At 35.4% G+C, this 18,764-nt stretch overlaps 1 protein-coding gene and 1 long non-coding RNA gene across 11 annotated transcripts; one reads left to right on the top strand and one right to left on the bottom strand.

The window, feature by feature from the left end:
- Positions 1-2,552: 2,552 nt before the first annotated feature.
- Positions 2,553-17,305, bottom strand: LOC127943108 (uncharacterized). 8 transcript variants are annotated; one of them, XR_008149550.1, is made up of 14 exons: positions 17,011-17,305; positions 16,786-16,847; positions 14,014-14,187; positions 13,478-13,565; positions 11,501-11,566; positions 11,093-11,176; positions 10,760-10,870; positions 10,218-10,272; positions 9,015-9,100; positions 8,723-8,896; positions 6,026-6,110; positions 5,189-5,350; positions 4,940-5,025; positions 2,553-3,207 (listed from the first exon to the last, which is right to left on the bottom strand). It is a non-coding gene; the product is annotated as an uncharacterized LOC127943108 (long non-coding RNA). The 8 variants fall into 8 exon arrangements; XR_008149552.1 differs by lacking the exons at positions 16,786-16,847; positions 17,011-17,305 and adding an exon at positions 16,013-16,599 and having other exon boundaries at positions 11,501-11,572; XR_008149553.1 differs by lacking the exons at positions 16,786-16,847; positions 17,011-17,305 and adding an exon at positions 16,013-16,598 and having other exon boundaries at positions 11,501-11,572; positions 13,478-13,514.
- On the top strand, positions 10,780-16,952 carry LOC127943105 (uncharacterized). Of its 3 annotated transcripts, none has more exons than XM_052539296.1 (10): positions 10,780-10,849; positions 11,111-11,188; positions 11,292-11,345; positions 11,534-11,578; positions 13,502-13,573; positions 13,670-13,723; positions 13,887-13,934; positions 14,024-14,229; positions 15,316-15,472; positions 16,800-16,952. In XM_052539296.1, exons 1-10 carry the CDS (start codon positions 10,801-10,803, stop codon positions 16,901-16,903), a joined length of 867 nt encoding a protein of 288 aa, XP_052395256.1. In that variant the 5' UTR covers positions 10,780-10,800; the 3' UTR covers positions 16,904-16,952. The 3 variants fall into 3 exon arrangements, with proteins under 3 accessions (XP_052395256.1, XP_052395257.1, XP_052395258.1); XM_052539297.1 differs by having other exon boundaries at positions 13,887-13,928; XM_052539298.1 differs by lacking the exon at positions 11,292-11,345.
- Positions 17,306-18,764: the final 1,459 nt, after the last annotated feature.

Raw genomic sequence — 18,764 nt, forward strand, 5'->3', positions numbered from 1 at the left:
TGTTTTACAGTTTTGAGCATGTGATAGTTTATTGAAGTTGATTGTAAAGCCATTGCTGCCAGTCATTTGATTGTTAGTCTTTATCATGTACTGTTGATCTAAATGCAAACTAGGATCTAATTGAACATACAAGTGTGTATTTATACATGGTGCCAGGTACGACGGTGGAACAACATCGTGTCATCAACGTTGATTAACTTTTCAAAATCAACACCTCATTCAGCGTTAATCCAAGGTCTGCAGAACGACCATAATTCACCCGTGATGCAGGTAAGACGGTGAAACAGCGTCGCGATTTCAATTTTGACCCAATTTGCAAAATCGAGAGGTAATTCAACGTTGATTCAAGCATGGTACCTGATGTTGTTTCAACGTTGAATCAAGGTTGAAATGCCGGCTGGGTACATACATACATACATACAGTACAGACCAAAAGTTTGGAAACATTACCATTTTTCATGTTTTTGAAAGAAGTTTCTTCTGTTCATCAATCCTGCATTTATTTGATCAAAAATACAGAAAAAACAGTAATATTGTGAAATATTATTATAACTTAAAATAATAGTTTTTTATTTGAATATACTTTAAAAAATAATTTATTCCTGTGACGCAAAGCTGAATTTTCAGCATCATTACTCCAGCCTTCAGTGTCACATGTAACATCAGTCTATCACATGATCATTTAGAAATCATTCTAATATTCTGATTTATTATGAGTGTTGGAAACAGTTCTGCTGTCTAATATATTTGAATAAAAGGTTAAAAAGAACTGCATTTATTCAAAATAAAAAAGTTAAAATTCTAATATATATTCTAATAATATATTTTCTTTACTATCACTTTATCAATTTAACACATCCTTGCTGAATAAAAGTATTGATTTTATTTAAAAAGAAAAAATTACTGACCCCAAATTACTGATCAGTAGTATATATTGTTATTACAAAATATTTATATTTTAAAAACACATTTTTTTTTTACTTTTTATTCAAAGTATCCTAAAAAAAGTATCACATGTTCTGAAAAAATATTAAGCTTTGATAATCAATCATCATATTAGAATAAATTCTAAAGGATCATGTGATAACGATCCTAAAAATTCAGCTTTGCATCACAGAAATAAATGACAATTTAAAGTATAATAAATTTAAAAACAATTATTTTAAATTGTAATAATACATCACAATATTACATTGTTTCTGTATTTTTGATCAAATAAATGAGGCTTGATGACCAGAAGAAACTTCTTTCAAACACATTAAAAAATAGTAATGTTTCCAAATTTTGGTCTGTACTGTACATATACATGGCATCCACCAATCCTACAATGCTTCGCTGCTGCAAGTTAGGCTGCACTTCAGTCAAAATTAATTAATTTTTTACTAATAACATGTTACTGCCCAACACTGGACAAACTGACTCAAATGATTCGCGAACCTGCTATGAACTCGCGAACTGACTCAATTGATTCGCGATCCCGCTACGAACTCGCGAAATGACTCAAATGATTCGCGATCCCGCTACGAACTCGCGAAATGACTCAAATGATTCGCGATCCCGCTATGAACTCGCGAACTGAGTCAAATGATTCGCGATCCCGCTATGAACTCGCGAACTGACTCAATTGATTCGCGATCCCGCTACGAACTCGCGAAATGACTCAAATGATTCGCGATCCCGCTATGAACTCGCGAACTGACTCAAATGATTCGCGATCCCGCTACGAACTCGCGAACTGACTCAATTGATTCGCGATCCCGCTACGAACTCGCGAACTGACTCAATTGATTCGCGATCCCGCTATGAACTCGCGAACTGACTCAATTGATTCGCGATCCCGCTACGAACTCGCAAACTGACTCAATTGATTCGCGATCCCGCTACGAACTCGCGAACTGACTCAAATGATTCGCGATCCCGCTATGAACTCGCGAACTGAATCAATTGATTCGCGATCCCGCTACGAACTCGCGAACTGACTCAATTGATTCGCGATCCCGCTACGAACTCGCGAACTGAGTCAAATGATTCGCGATCCCGCTACGAACTCGCGAACTGAGTCAAATGATTCGCAGAAGGGTCAGATCCCAGATAGCACAGGTACGTCGCGGAGACGTCTATGAAAGATCGTAGCATCTGGTGAACATCGCATTCGATCGAATGTTTTTAGCTGTTAATGAGCCGTCTCCTTTACCTCTATACGACGTCTATACGACGAATCTTCAACATTTCAAATTACATGCTGCCACGCAGCGCCGATCGGAGCAAGCAGATAAATGAGGAAAACTAGAGTTTTTAAAGCACTACAATGTCACACAGACGCGACCATTGTTGCAAAGAGCTATTCCAGAAATATAAAGAGGAATATTTTTTTCTGACGGTGATTTGTCAATTCGCCCACTTCCAGTGTGTGTAGGCGATATCAGTGATTATCTTATTGCGTTGCATCGCTCCGCTCGCGTCCAACTAGACAAATGCATTTATAATAAAATACAAATACAACCATAACTATAAACACACATTAAACACAAACACAAACATTACAAGCTTGATAATTTGAGTAACACTTTAATTTATACAATGTCTTTGTGAAGGTCAAAGGTTTGTGTGGTTCTTTGATTCCATTCAATACATTGAAATCAAAGCCATTTTCATATTCTTATTTTCTTCCAAATAATGATGCTCATAATTTCCAATGAGAAAGTAAAAGGTGACAAAGGCATAGAAAACCCTTGATGTTTAACTAAATAAGGAAGAAGCCTTCGGATGAAAACCCTATACAAATGTTAATTTGATTCATATTGCCTCATAGAATTAATGATACTGACAAAAGTCTCATACTTGATTATGACAGTTAATACTCCACTTTATTTTCTAGTGAAAAAAAATAAACTGAGCCTGTAATAAACTTTAAAACAATCTTTAAATAATAAAACATTAAGGACACACTTTAATCTATTAACTGCTGAAAGCATCGAGGTGGGGGGGGGGGGCTGACTTTATTCACAACATAACAGAGTACATAATAACGGTCTCAAAAAAAATAATAGAAAGATCTTTATTAGAATAATCCATAACATTTGCAATGGACAAGGTGTAGACTGTGAACTGGTTATGGACTGCAGTTAATGAAACTGTTGCAAGATGGATGTGGGAATGATGGAGGGCTATAGGTAGATCTGTGCTAAGGATGTTGTCCTAGGGTGTCTGGTGGAGAAAAGAGGAGGAAAAAAATGTTAGAGCATTTTATAAGGAAATAATGTTACTGAAAACTTACTGTGTAAACAATAATACGATACTGGGCAGTGAACATCATGTACAATGCACACAATACTGTCAACGACCTCTGTACTAGATACTACACAGCTGTGCCACTGAAATCAGATTCATGAACATGATTGTCACAATATTTATTTGAATAATGTTTTTGGGTGAACCATCCCTTTAAGGTCCATGTTTGATAGAGATAATTGCTCATTAAGCAGTATCGCTGTGAAAGCTGACAGTAATGAATAAAACTGAACAAAGTTCTGACTACCATACAATCAAACGGCACAGAGCAACAAACCCAAAGATGAACTGTGTATGTGTGCCCAAACTGTGTGCCCCTACATCCTTCCCGATTTTGTCGTCCAAACAATGTGAAAACTGAAGTCAAAGAAAACAAATATAGTGAATGTATTTATGTAAGTTGTGCTACACATTAGCCAAAAAAAGGGTTAAAATACAAACATGACATTGTAAAACAAAAAAAAACTCTTTGCTTGCCATTTTAAAGCATAAAACATATAAAAAATCCTAAAAACAAAACACCCATTAAATGTTAACTGTTATGGGGAACATGCATTCACGTTAATATACCCGTATATTCTGAAAATAATAAATTTAACATAGCAATTGTTTTACGTGTAGTAACTGTAGTAGTTACATGTATACTCCTTTACATTTAATGCTCTCATAAATATAACATAGAATATTAAACCTACATTTAAAATAAATATTTTAGTACAACGTAAATTGTAGTCAGAATCATTGCACTCCTATTCTCTTCAATTATTTCCAAAATTAGACAAGGACTCTACCATCAAATGTAAGTTGTGCTCTGGAGAAACATGACTCAGGTCCACACACATCTGTCAAAGCATCTGTCAGAGCAAACTGCAAATAATATTTCTTTACTGAAGCATTTTCTCCGCTACTTTCAAGTTTTGTACTCTGTATGTGACCCAAATAATCCTATCTACTCCAAGTTATAAAAGATGCTGCTGGTTCAGATTTAACAGAAGACTTTTAATTGTATGGATGTCGCCATCTTTGATAATACTTTACTATACTACTTTCCTTTAATTAGAGCAGCGGTTCTCAGTTCCAGTCCCCGTGCCCACCAGCTCTACATATTTTTGTAAGTCTCTCTTTTTGATTCAGATAATCAGCTCGTTAGAAGAGAGCTCTGTGCATAACCTGTGTTCCCATTGACATGGTCCCTACAAAGTGTTCATTGCTCCCTACTCCCTTAGCAGGGGATATCTGTTGAAGTTTAACTCACTTCAAGAACATTCATTCATGGATTTGTGCTGCACAACATATTCACACACAGACAAGTGTGACTTCATATACCTCTGTAAACAAATACAATTTAAATACTGCTTGACTTTAGTTACTTGTTCATATAGTTACTTTTTCACACAGACAGCAATCGAAACACTATTGTAAGCAGTTGTGTGCAGAGAACATTGAGACTCACATCTGTAAGTAGATGCGGAAAATAAAAATAAAGAAAAAATGTGGCATTTTATCAAATTAATCTAGAACATTATTTAATTAAGATAATTGGTTGCAGCCTAAAAATTACCCATTCAAATATAGACAACAGTGTGCTAAACAACTGTTTACATATAGGAAGAGGATTGGTGGTGAACAGTGGGAGAAAGATCCTCACCCAAAGTTTGGCCTGTAATATCCACAGCTGGTGCACCCAGAGGTTCTGGTGAGCTGGCTGCAGAATGAAGGAGATCCGCTCAAAATCTGCTTTACAACATCAAATCTTGGTTATATGAGGTAATTCTTCTTGAGTGGTCTAATGGGACTCAATGGAAGTTTGTTTGACACCCCCAAGTTGTTTTGGTATACAAAAATACAGTCAACATTGTTGAAACAACAACAAACAACAACAACAAAAAATATATACCTGAAAGAGGAGTTTGTGGGAGAAGAGACAACTAGATCTGTATAGATTAGATCATGGTGGTCTCCATAAATAGACCGGTTGCAAAAGACTGGATGATGGAAGGACTACAGCCAAACATCAGGACAGAAGTCTGCATGAGTCGGGTAAGCAGAATAGATTGCACTGTAAATAAACATCATTAAAACAAATGGTAAAGTCACTAAATTAAATCCCTATAAATCAAAGCAATTTTGAACTAACTATATGACATTATCACACACACACAGGTTTTTTTAAGAGCTATAACTTGAGTCTCTTTGTTTATATTTATGCGTGTTATGAGAAATCTGGCAATCAGAGATGCAGGATGCTAGTTTTTATTTTTAAATTACCCCTTCAATGTCTTCATTAAGAAATGTTCAAGAAAATGTCACTTTTATAGCAAAAGGCAATAAATATCATTATTATTATGATTATTCTCTATATTGCACAAGGCTGAGCGAAAAACTTTGTGCATAATGTGCACATGCATGTCTTTAGGTCACAAGGTTTGGAATTTTATGGATTTATAGTATTGCATACATTTACATTTCTAACAATTATAGAACATAAAATAATATTCTTTGTTTTTTTTTATTTTGCCATGCGTTTAACGTGACGTGTATCGCAGTTGATTTGGGATCAAATTTGTTTGTTGCTAACTGAACATGCACCGCGGTTGGTTCCAAAACGCGTTGCTTCAACATATGGTCGGTTAAAACTGTTTAAAATTAGTTCACTATTAAAAACCTTTCAACAATCTCACCAATGACAAACATACTATCATAAATCTATACATTTCCACCTTTCATACTTTACCTCTCAACCATCACTCCACCACATCTTGCCCTGAGGACTTCTTCATCCCTTGGCTCATTGGCGACTCGCGCGCGTACATCGCCACCTATGGGGTTGCCCAATTTATAATAATAAAAAAAGGAACTCTCAGTCTGGGAAGAAAATAAAGAAGTAAAACAAAACAAAAAATTATATGGCTTATATTTTTGGTAACACCATTGCTTTGAATATAATAGGAAAACACTATTATTATTATTATTATTATTATTATGTTTAATGCAAAGTTAACGCTGTGTGTCATTATATCATTGTACATAAAACATATATAAAAAAATGAAAATAATTATTTTTCTTAAAACTTAAATTCTTACTCGCGTGCCAAGCCCGCGAAACCGGGCAGCGGTCCTATATAAGCAGGGGTCTGTGCCCACCGCGCGCACAGCCTGACTCAACTTTGAGTGACATCCCCAGCAGTGCGTTTTCCTGAGGTAAATTACTTTTTACTTAACCCATTTAGTTAAATGACTTTTTAAAAGTATGGACCGACAACAAAAGTAAATGACATTTAAAACTATGAAGAAAGAAAGTAATAAATTGTAATTATAATAACAATCCGTCTGAGGGAACAGTTCGTTTTTCTGAGGGTTATACTACTAAAATAAATAGCAGACGTTTTAACTCATGAAACCAGTTAAATTGTAGTAAAAATTGGACTTATAGAAATTTTTCTTTTCCGTTAATTGTATCACATTTCACGAAGACGATTTTCCGTCGTTTAATATATAGTTACAGGCCGCTCATCAGCGCCGTTAAACACCGAAATGCCGTTACATCCGTGTGACGTCATTGCTGATAGAGCCAATCCGCTCCGTTTGAGAGACGCTCTTTCATTTTAGAGTTATGTCATGTTAACATTACTTTAAAAGAGACCAATCATACAATTATTCTTAATAATATCTTCATTATTCACAATTGTATGGAAAGTAGTGCGTTGTCACTTGTCAGGTTTAACCGCGAGCGCGTAAACCCTTTCTCTAACACACGCTGGCGCGTGCACTTAGAGAGAGAGCGAGAGAGAGACAGACAGAGAGAGAGAGAGATAAAACTCATAAGCCTTGACACCTTTATAGAAATCGGTGATTCTCAAGAATGAAAATGCATTTTTACTTTGGCTTATTTGTTAGTGGGCTGTAAGGTCTCATCAGAAACATTGCTTTGCATTCTTCTTCTTATCATGCTTTATTAAATAATATTATACATATCCATCAGAGACTATAAACTTTGGGATTTAATAGACTACAGTGAAATTAATTATCTTCTCTCTTTTTCAGTGTCGATTGCCGTCTTATTGTTGTAAGTGGAGTCAACGCCATTTCTAATTTGCCAGATTTATCACAACATGTTTAATCAATCACTGATGAAAGTGAAAACATAATGTGTACAGATACATCTCACTCGTATGCGTTGTTCTTTTTCTCTCTTTTCTTGTTTGTCTACAGCAGCTACATACACCACAACGGCTCTTTTAAGAGCCACATCTTGAGAACGTCTTTGACTTTGTAAGTATATATTTTAAATGACCACTCAGTATTTGGGTTTAGATCAATTACAACATCATACAGCATGTTAGTAATGTCTTAATGAAGACATTAAAGGAATACATAAAGGAATAAAAATAAAAAAAATTATTAAATGCATGTATGAATGAAATGGAAACAAAACTAGCATTGTGCATCTGATTTGCCAGATTCATCATAACATCCTAATTAATCAATAACCACTGATGAAAGTGAAAACATTTTAATGTGTACAGACATATCTCACTCGTATGCGTTCTTCTTTTTTGTCTACAGCAGCTACATACACCACAACGGCTCTTTTAAGAGCCACATCTTGAGAACATCTTTTAACTTTGTAAGTATATATTTTAAATGACCACTCAGTATTTGGGTTTAGATCAATTACAACATCATGCAGCATGTTAGTAATGTCTTAATGAAGACATTAAAGAGATTCTTACATACATAAATACTAGCATCCTGCTAGTCTCTGATCTCTGATTTGCCAGTTTTATCATAACAATTGATTTTTGATACCAGGAATTCACATTTTTAAACGGATAGTTCACCCAAAAATGTTAAATCTGTCATTAATTACTCAACCTCCACGTCATTTCTATTTTCGAAACACAAATTAAGAAACAACACACGGCTGGCCCTCTACCTGAATGTTTTCATGGATCTTCACAGTACAAAGAAATAAAAACCTGCTCTTACACTCTTAAACTGGACCAGGCCAACAGTTATGTTTACATTGATGGGAAAGTTGCAAAGCTGCAAAATATAATTTCAGCGAAGGATGACATTTACGTGGCCTACACTACCTTCAACAATCATGAACCTTTTTTTGATTATCCCCTTCCATCCTCAGAGCTTGGTATTCATCTAGTTCATGGCATCTCAGGACCAACACATTTCTGCAAGTTTGAGAACATTGAGGCGAAAGCTTTCTTAGTTCCTTATGACCGTAATTTTGTTTCAGTCCCTCTTTTACACACACACTAATTTTTTATTTTTTTATTTTTTTTGGACTTGCTACTTTTATTTTGGGTAACTGAATCATGAATATGAACAACTGAAATGTAATAAGAATCGTTACACTTTATGGGGCTTTAGGTTGTTCCAGCTAAAATAAAACAACAACAAAAAGAACATGTACCTGATAGTGGAGTTTGCCGGAGAAGGGAGTACCGGTCCTGTAGCAAAGTCCTGGTACTCAGATGGCCACTCATGGTGGCCTCCATACAAAGACTTGGACCGGTTACTAAAGAGTGTCAGGTTGATGGAGGCACCACAGCCAGATAAGGGTTGGACCAAGCATCAGGCCAGAATTCTACATGAGTCGGGTAAGCAAGTTAAAATACACTTTAAATAAACATTAAAACAGATGACAAAATTACTAATACATGATATTCCACAGCTTAATGTTTTCATGAATTAAGTTCACATACTTTGATCATTTCAGCATCATTTGACAACATTTCCAAAAAATGGAAAAGGGCATGCTACACTTCTGACATCTCAGAATCTGAAAATTCTATAAAAAGAATTCACAAGTAAGTTGTAAAAATACATATTTGACTTTAAAAAGATACATTGAAAAGTAATTTCAACAAACAGTAATATTCAGTCTTCTGAAACTATAGAAAGTTTATGTGAGTAACATAGATAAATTTAAGTTATTTACTTATAATCTTGAATTCAGCCCTACCTTTTCACTCACAATTAGTAACCAGCCATGTTCAGTTTCTAATGCAAGGCTCGACATTAACGCTTTTCAGCTTGTCCGGGACAAGTGGATTTTGTGAAGGGGCAAGTGAAAGAATTGTACTTGACCGACAGGACAATTAACCTCATTAAAATTTGAATAAACAATAACTAGGGCAGCATGGAAACTTTGGCTAGAATGACTCCGATTGTATTACTTTTAGTGTAAACTCTGATTAAGGTCACATAAGTTGAGGCTCGTACAGCCTGTCTGACTCGTGGAGAAATCAAAACTATAAGCGCAACAGCACACACAAAGAAACAAATGTGAACAAACATAAATATTCTAATTCCATCAGGTGCGTGATTTCACATAGAGCAGCTGTTACTAAACAGAGCCGTTGATCACAGACATGCTGTGCAAATCCTAGCATATAATGAACTTGGATTTGCGCAGCTTGTCTGTGAACCATGGCTCTGTGTAGTAACAGCTGCTCTATGTGAAATCACGCTACTGATGAAATTTACCGCTGATTAGAGAACCAGCTTTACTGAAGAGATGTGCATTAATCATCGGCCGATATATATCGTGCACCCCTATTTAACAAAGTCTATACTAAAATTATTTTAGTCCACCAACGTTAATCCGGTCATTTATCTCCGGTCTGGTTTAATTGTCAGACTAAAATCACAGATTTTGCGATATGAATGGTCAGCCTGCATGTCAATCAAACTTTCTGCAAAGGGTCAATTTTGCCAATTTTTTTGCCACATTCATTTTTTTTAAATTGACAAACATGCTAGTTTATTACCTATAGAATCCATTTTTGTAAAATAATCTAATTCCCTGATTTTGCTCTTAGAAAGAAAACATTCTCATCAGATGATGAGCTTCATGAAACCCCCAACAAAAAAGTTAAAATGAATAGAGACAAAAATCCACCTACACCAAAAATCCAGCCCGCACCAAAAGTCCCGCCTGCACCAAAACCTCCAGCACCTCTAAAATACATCAAGACAAAAGGTAAAAATACAATAAAACAGTTAAATGACTAAGGCATAATAGTGTGTGACTGCTGAGTGCTATTCTTTTTCAGGTCCTGTTGTACGACCTCTGCTTACAACAAGCAAAGCAGTGAACTCTTTCAGCAATTGTGAGTTTTAAATTGAGAAAACTGATATTTGTGGATGTTTTGTTCCATGCTCAAGAATGTTCCTTAGCCATGGTAAGATCTATGTATAGCACAGGCTCTCGTGATTTGTTGGTTTACATCACTTTTCTTTTTCAGCTTCACCCAATTCTGTTGCCATTTTAACAGTTTGGACAGAACTACTATCATTACATTCATAACTTGAGGATTTACATACTAATGATGATTTAATAATAAACATTTGGTTGCCAATTAGAAGTGATAGCAATCTCAAGCTTTAGTAAGGCTTTGTGTAGTACAAAATCTTGTTTTGTGAGGCAGACATAACATCTACATACCAATTCTTTCAACAGCACTTGTTAATCACCACCAAAGGGCCATGGAGAAGCCAGAGCAGGCCCGTTTTGAGACTTTCCCCAGCTGTCAAGGTAACAGGCTCTACATGAGTACTGTAAACACAATGTAAAAGCTGTAAATTCACAGCATTTATGACAACTCAAAAGCCTGACTCCATAACAGGGTGGGTCAAGTTTCCGATTGCTGAATAAATAGATGACATGCAGTTTGTAAACTTATTATTCAAGTTGATTTTCTGATCATATTTTTATTCCTTTAATGAATAAAAACCAGCCATTAAAATGAATGTGTCATGTAAAATTATTTAAATTTACCAGTTCCATCATTGTCAGCTCCAGATGTTCCCGTGAGCTTCTCCCAGGCAGATGAGCCACAAGATCATTGGGGTGGACACTCACCTGACATTCAAGGTAAAAAAAACAAAAAAACAATTAGTATTTGGTAAAAGAAAACAAAAAGGACAATTACTGTACACACATAAGGTAATTCAGCATGTTATGTACAATCTGTCAGAGAATGCATTTTCTTTGCTGAGACCTTCAAGTTCCAAGCAAGAAAGAACACAGCGTAAGTTGTATGACTCACTTTTGGTAAATACTGTAGGATTTCATCTAGGTTTACTATAGAAAATGTGCTTGTTTAAAGCAAAAAATTTAAAGCTAAATAAGCTAAAATACAAAGAAATAGAGAGCACAATTCAGTTGAAGCAGCAGAATGAGTACCTTGTGTAATGTTAATGAGCTTCTCTCATTCAGACCGCCAGCTGGAAACTTGGGAAGAACACCCATCTATCACTCAAGGTAAAAAACATTCATTAGTATATGGAGGAAATCAAAAACACAATTGCAAATGAGTCATGGCCTAACACAACCTAATACAGTTTTTTTCACTTTTTCTAATTAGAGAACAAATTCTCTGCCTTAAGACTCTCTCAAGACCAAAGACTATCAACCACACAACAAGGAAGAATGCAAAGTAAAAAAAATAAAAAAAGTCAATTTCAGTCATTACTAGGGTATCACTAAAAGGGGTCATATGCTATTTTAAAGACCATTATTTTGTATATTTGGTGTAACAGAATATGTTGACATGAAAACATTTTTCAAATACTGTACATTATTGTAGTTCCTCTATGTCCCGCCTCTCTCAAAAACGTCATTTTCAACAAAGTCCCTCCTTCCGTCAAGCACACGCTGCTCTGAATGGCCAACTGACCCAATGCATTGTTATTGGCCGAACATCGCAAGCACTCGTCGGAAATGCAACGCCCCTTTCCATAATTGCAAGCTTCATCTTTCAAAGTAAATATCAAGACTGTTAATAATGTCCTTCGTTTTACCATCAGTTCAAGCCCGAAAGGGGAACAGAGTCACGTGACAGACACAGTGATGATGCAGTACACAAGCCACGGTTAAGACAGCTTATGTGCTATGATTTCTGACAGTCTGTTTACTCTGCTGTGATGTTACCCTCACACACACACGTAATCACACAACATGTTACTCTACGCTGCGCAAAACTCTGCATTTGAACAGTCAATAGCAAACACTTAAACTATTAAGAAAACATACTTAAAGTAGCTGATTCAGAATAAGCACCAGATTCAATTCAAGTTTATTTGTGTAGCGCATTTTACTATACAATCGTTGCAAAGATTGTCATAGCAAAGTCGGAATTTACCTTTTTTTTTTTTTTTTTTGAAATAGCGCACAGCCAGCCTTGTACTCTCCTAGGTTCACAAAACTGTCATCCATTAAATGTGTTGTACAAATTTGAACATCTGGGCTGTTCTGTTGTAAATAAATCTTAACAATGATTCCTCATTGCATATACTTTCGGAAGGCCACATAAAGAGCTTTTGCTTAGAAACACAAAGCGTCTCCCTGACATGACTGCTTTAACACTAACTGCGGTTCCTGAAACCACACCTTTTTTTTTGAGTGAACATTTGGGCGGCATTACGCAAATATTTCCACATCTTGACGTAGATGTGTAGGGGCGTGTTTGAATGAGCCGTTTAGCATGGTCTGGATCAGCCTTATCTTTTAGATAGAATAAATCCTTTAGTGGGAGACTTTAAGCTTTGTAACTCTGTAGATCTTATACATGTACAAATACCTACATAACACACTGAAGAAAAGGAAAAATAGAAATCACATTATATGACCCCTTTAGGAGCCCTTGAGCCAGATTTACTAAACAGGCCAAATTAGCATTAGAGCACAATTCCATAAATTTGCCGATGGGAGGGAAAATTATGCATGCGATTTACTGACAATGCAAACTTTACAGAACAGACGAAGCCAGATCATTCCCACAATAACCAGTGCAATCTACCAAGTCCAGCGCAAATTACCACCTGCTTTAAGAAGTGCCTTTTTTGGGCATTAAAAATATAGCAAATACAAATAATTTGAAGAGCACAAATGTTATTAAATCATTGCGTTATTCATCTTAATACTCACCTCCCGTAAATTTTATGTCTCAAAGGAAAACTACTACAAATGCATATTCAAGGTTAAACGCAAAAACAACTGTCCACATCTTTTTCAGCACTAATACTTTACTGCGCCTCTTTAGTAAATCCTGACAGTACTATTTTAACACCAAAAGAAGGTTTGTGCTGGTGCAAGCTGTTAGTAAATCTAGCCCATATTGTATCAGTGTCATGCACTGTCAATGTAGCAAATACAACTTACCAACTTCACCTTTCTTAACTCCAGCTGTTCCAGTGAGCTTGTCCAATGAAAATGAGCAAGAAGATGCTTTGGATGAACACCCATCTAACTTTCAAGGTAAAAGAACATTCATAAACACATGCAGTAAACACATACACTGCAAATTAATAACACTAGGTTTATTAACATTACATTTTCTGTACAATCCATCAGAGAACACAATCTCTGAACAAAGATCCTCAAGTACTCACCAGCCAAGAACAAATAGTAAGTCATTTGTAATTTTTTTTTTTGCCTGTTGACAGCATCGTTGCTCAAAAAGTATGTGTATCATCAGCCTAAGGCTTTAAGCATGTAGCCATATCTTCAGAAACTAAATTTTTCATGACGTGTTAGTTTAATCACATTTAAGAGCTTTATGTGCTTGCAGGTGCTTCTGGTGTGAGACGATGGAGCTGCATCACTAATCAATGTACACGTACGTTAAATTGAAGTGCTAAATTTGTAAAATTATACATCTTATAGTTCAATTAAAATACTCTCCCAGATAAACTTACTGTGTTGCAGCTGTTGAGAGGACAATTCTGGAGGCACTTAATGAACTGGACATGAAGATCAATCATCTGACTTCAGTGGTCCAGTCCCTTGCAGCAAACAACCGTTCCAGTGCTCCAGTGGTGGACAGCGAGGATGAGGTCTTTCCTCTCACAACCATGGAGGAACTAGACAAACTGGAAAGAAAATTATCAGAGAAAGCAATGATGCAAAAGATGGTAAAAATCATTGCCATTTGAAGGTTTAACAGTTGCAATGAAGTAAATAATATCTATTATATACCCGGTTTCACAGACCAGGCTTAAGGCTAGTCCCAGACTAAAATGCATGTGTGAGCTGTCTTAACTCAAAATAACATTTCGTACAATATGTCAGTGCCATTGTTTCATCTCAAGATGCACACATGCAGCATTTTTATAAAAGCAAAACTAGGACCTATAGTCCTGATTTAAACTAATCCCTGTTCTGAGCTCAGTAGTAACTGATTACATGTAATCTGGATTACGTAAACAGATTCTAGTAAATAAAGAACTTGTAATTATATAAAATTACATTTTATAAAACTCATAATCAGACTACAGTTACTTTTTATGGATTACATGATTAAATATTTACAATATAGTAATAGATTATTATACATTCGATTATTAATGTTTAAGAACATAGCATCTGCATCAACACATTGATTTTTACAAAAAAAAATTGTGTCGTCTGATCACCTAATATATTTATTTAAAAGTACTCATGAGATTTTAAAATATATATATTTTTAATAATTGTCACATTTCTATGTTCTTTGGTTCTGCGACACTGGTTATGCTCACATGACATGCAGGTAAACAAATTAAACTTTTTTTTTTAAATGCTTTATTTTAATTTAAAATCTTTTTGTGATTTAAATAATTATTAGCTTCTCATTAATTGAACTCACAAGCCTCCTACAGTTCATTCACAAACACCAGTTTGAGAAAACTTGACATAATATATTATTTAATGCATTTCATACTATAAATAACAACAATTAAAATATATTTACTCTTTGTATTTTTATGTCATATGGTACTTTAAATATCCTATTTAAATTTGATAGACTACTTTTAGATTACTTTTGACCAAACTCATCTGATTACATTATTTAAAACGTGTAATGTAATGGATTTCATTGCTAACTACAATTTTCTAATGTAATTTGGAATCAGAAACAGATTACAATTTGTGAGTAACTACTCAGCTCGGTCTGTGAAACAGGACCATAATGTTTGGGCATTGTCTATAATGTTTTGAAATGTGTTTTTATTTTTAAGGTGAACAGGTTATCCATCAGTGGAGGACACACACTGAAGAAAACAATATGGAGAATATGCTCCAAGGTGTTTGGTCCTGTAGCCAAACAGCTAAACTGGTGTGGTAGGGGAGAAAAGCGAGGGATCAGGAAAACAAACATAGGAGCACTCCTAATAGGTAAATTACGTCCAAAATGTTTTCCAATGCACAGTGTACCGGGAACACTTTAAATTAAGGTTCATTAGTTAACATTAGTTAACATGAACTAAGAATTAACAATACTTCTACATAATTTATTAATCTTAATGTTAATTTCAGCATGAATCAATGCATGCATCAATGCATTATTAAAATCATACGTTGTTCGTTAAAGCACGATTACCCCTCGTGAGCTTTTCATACAGATTATTAGGCCTACAAAACATAATATATATTATGCATGTTCCTACCAGCAGATACATGCCGTTTTAACAGTGTAAAACGCGGTTTCACACTCACAAGAGCGTTTTAGAAATGTTAACTTTTGTTTTACGATTAACAGTTAGGCTGTGACGAAGAACTGTTGATGAACCACAAAATCAGCTGTTACCGCCACTTGACTAAACCACAGAAACAACTATTCGTCAATATTAATCTAATACTTATCTGTTTAATTTACTTTATATAAAAATCAAACGTACACCACACATATTAATGACAATGAATCTAGATACGTACCTCAGTTTTCCCGCGGCGATCACTTCCACGTGCGCGTCGATGTGATGATTTGTAAGCACATGCGCAGTACTGATGAGGAGTCGACTCCAAAAGAGTCGATTCCTTGAATCTGACCAGCCCAGTTTTCGAAGTAGACTTGATATAAAATTATTAATATTCAACTCAGGCTGTGTCTCCACTAATCTGGGAGTCACTCTAAAAGAACCTGAAACCGGTACCAGTTTAAAGTTTTTATGACTGAAGCAGAATTTCAGCACCACTGGAAATGAACAGTGACCAATCAAATAGAAAGCACAGACATGAAACGTTCTACTTGTATGTTATATTAGCCTACATCACGCTGAGTGGCATTAAAAACAGTAGACAAACATTAATTGCACATCAATTATTTATATTAATTAGATAATATTAAGGCAGGCTAATCATTCTCAGCTAGTAACTCGCATCGGGATCATATGAACAATTAAACAGACATAAGACTAAATAAATGTCTTATTTTACATTATTTTGCGCAGTTAATGCATAATTCTTAAATGGATTTGTTTGGATCGGCATGCATTTATCTTACATGACTAATAGAATAATTAATTTAATTGATACTGATACAGACATTATAGCTTTAGGGAAGGACGGATGTTGCAATCATTTTTTATAGTTTGCTTATCATTGTCTAAATTCATAACAGCCCAGTTTAAAAAAAAAAACATATTTTGAGGATTTAATTAAACAATAAGTGAAAAAAGTTTTATTTGTTAAACTTATTTAAGTTTTACCTTTTAACATGCAGGAGCAGCTATGAAGAATCCCGTGCTTCCGTCGCCAACTGAAGCAGAGGCTGAAAAACACATTAAGGATTATCTCCGCTTGGCCCCAGGGAGAATGCCTTGTTAGTCAACTTGATTTTTTGTTGTTTGGTTGGTTGGTTCAGGATTAAAATAATAATAATAATAATAACATAAACGACTGCTTATTTTCATTCACTGTTAATAAAAGGATACAAATCATTCAACAGCATGTTGTGTTCTTTCATTCTGAGTGGAAAATACTTGGGGTTAGTTATTATACTTTTCTCATATGTGAAGATGCATGCATAATCAGTGTAACTAAAGCTGTGATCAATAAAAGGAAATATGAAGGAACGTATAAAATCGTACAATTAAGAACGACGTCTATGCTATGTAAATCAGATGTCTAATAGACGTAACATTCAAATATTAAACGTCTGTAATACGTCTCCCGGAGATCGCTGGAACATCGGAAAAAGACGTCTATGCGACGTCTTCCAGATGAGCAAACGCCCTAAAAACGACGTCTCCCAGATGCAAAAGCATACATCGCACAGACGTCCCCGCGACGTACCTGTGCTATCTGGGAATATGTAACTGTAAAGCCTATTATGAATATTAAAATACACTGAACCATGTGTCCTGTATCATAACTGCATGAATGACCAGCAAAAAAAACCCGCGTCAAAATCAGTGAGGTATTCAGTGAGATATGATTAATTTAATGCGCTGACAGCTCATGGCACCTGGCAAACAAGTTACACTGAGTGGAGCTGGCGACCGATCCAAGATGGCGGCTCCACGGCTCGTTCGTGCCGTAGCTTCGATAGAGCATCTACCTATCTGATATCTATGACTACGAACGCCCGAACTTACTCAAATGATTTGCAAACCCGCTACAAATCCCGAACTATGTCAAATGATTCGCGAATCCCGCTCTGAACTCCCGAACTGAATTGATTCGCGAATCCCGCTCTGAACTCCCGAACTGAATTGATTCGCGAATCCCGCTCTGAACTCCCGAACTGTCAAATGATTCGCGAATCCCGCTATGAACTCCCGAAATGAATTGATTCGCGAATCCCGCTCTGAACTCCCGAAATGTTTTTTTTTTTTTTTTTTTTTTATTAAACAATACAAACATACAGTACACTTAAAATAATAAAGACAAAAAACAAAAACAACAATACACACAGATTTGTTTGTTATGCCAGGGTAACAACAAGAAAAACGAGGTAATAAAACTACATCTTAAGAGGACACAAAGGACGAATATAAAGAGACTGTTTTCATAGCTTTCAAATTAACAGAACTTCGGATAGTTTCCACATACTTGTCTAAGTCCAATTTGAATAAAGAAAAAAGAGGTTTAGAGCCAGTAAACTTTTGTTTATGAATGTGAAATTTAGCTAATAGGAAACATAAATTAATTATGTAATATTTTCCAGTATTCTCTTTTGAGTAGTCAAACAATCCAAAGAAAGCATCATGAAAGCAAAAAGAGAAGTCACTTACAAAATTACACTGAATAAATGCCAAAAAGTCTGACCAAAATTTTTCAGTGTAGGAGCATTGCCAAAATAAATGAATAAAGTCTTCTTCAGGAGAATGACAAAAACAGCAACTCACGTCAATGTCTGACTTATATTTCCTAAGAAAGGCTTTAGTTGGGTAACATTTGTGAATTAACTTAAATGTTATTTCTTTTACTTTATTGGTAAGCAGATATCTATGAGGCAAGGTCCATACTTTCTCCCAAGGTATATTCTCCACAATGCCATTCCAATAAGGTATTATGTAAGGAATTGTTATTATCTCTCTCTGAAAAAGAGCTCTAATTTTATAGTTATTTTTTTGTTGATCTGCAGAAAAGCAAACATTTCCGATCATTGTGTCAGTTAAATTCAGAGTGTAAGTACATGGCCATGGAAAAGTAGTACCTTGGAACAGAAAAGACACACCAGATG

Source organism: Carassius gibelio, chromosome A22 (assembly GCF_023724105.1).
Source record: "Carassius gibelio isolate Cgi1373 ecotype wild population from Czech Republic chromosome A22, carGib1.2-hapl.c, whole genome shotgun sequence".
Taxonomy (NCBI): domain Eukaryota; kingdom Metazoa; phylum Chordata; class Actinopteri; order Cypriniformes; family Cyprinidae; genus Carassius; species Carassius gibelio.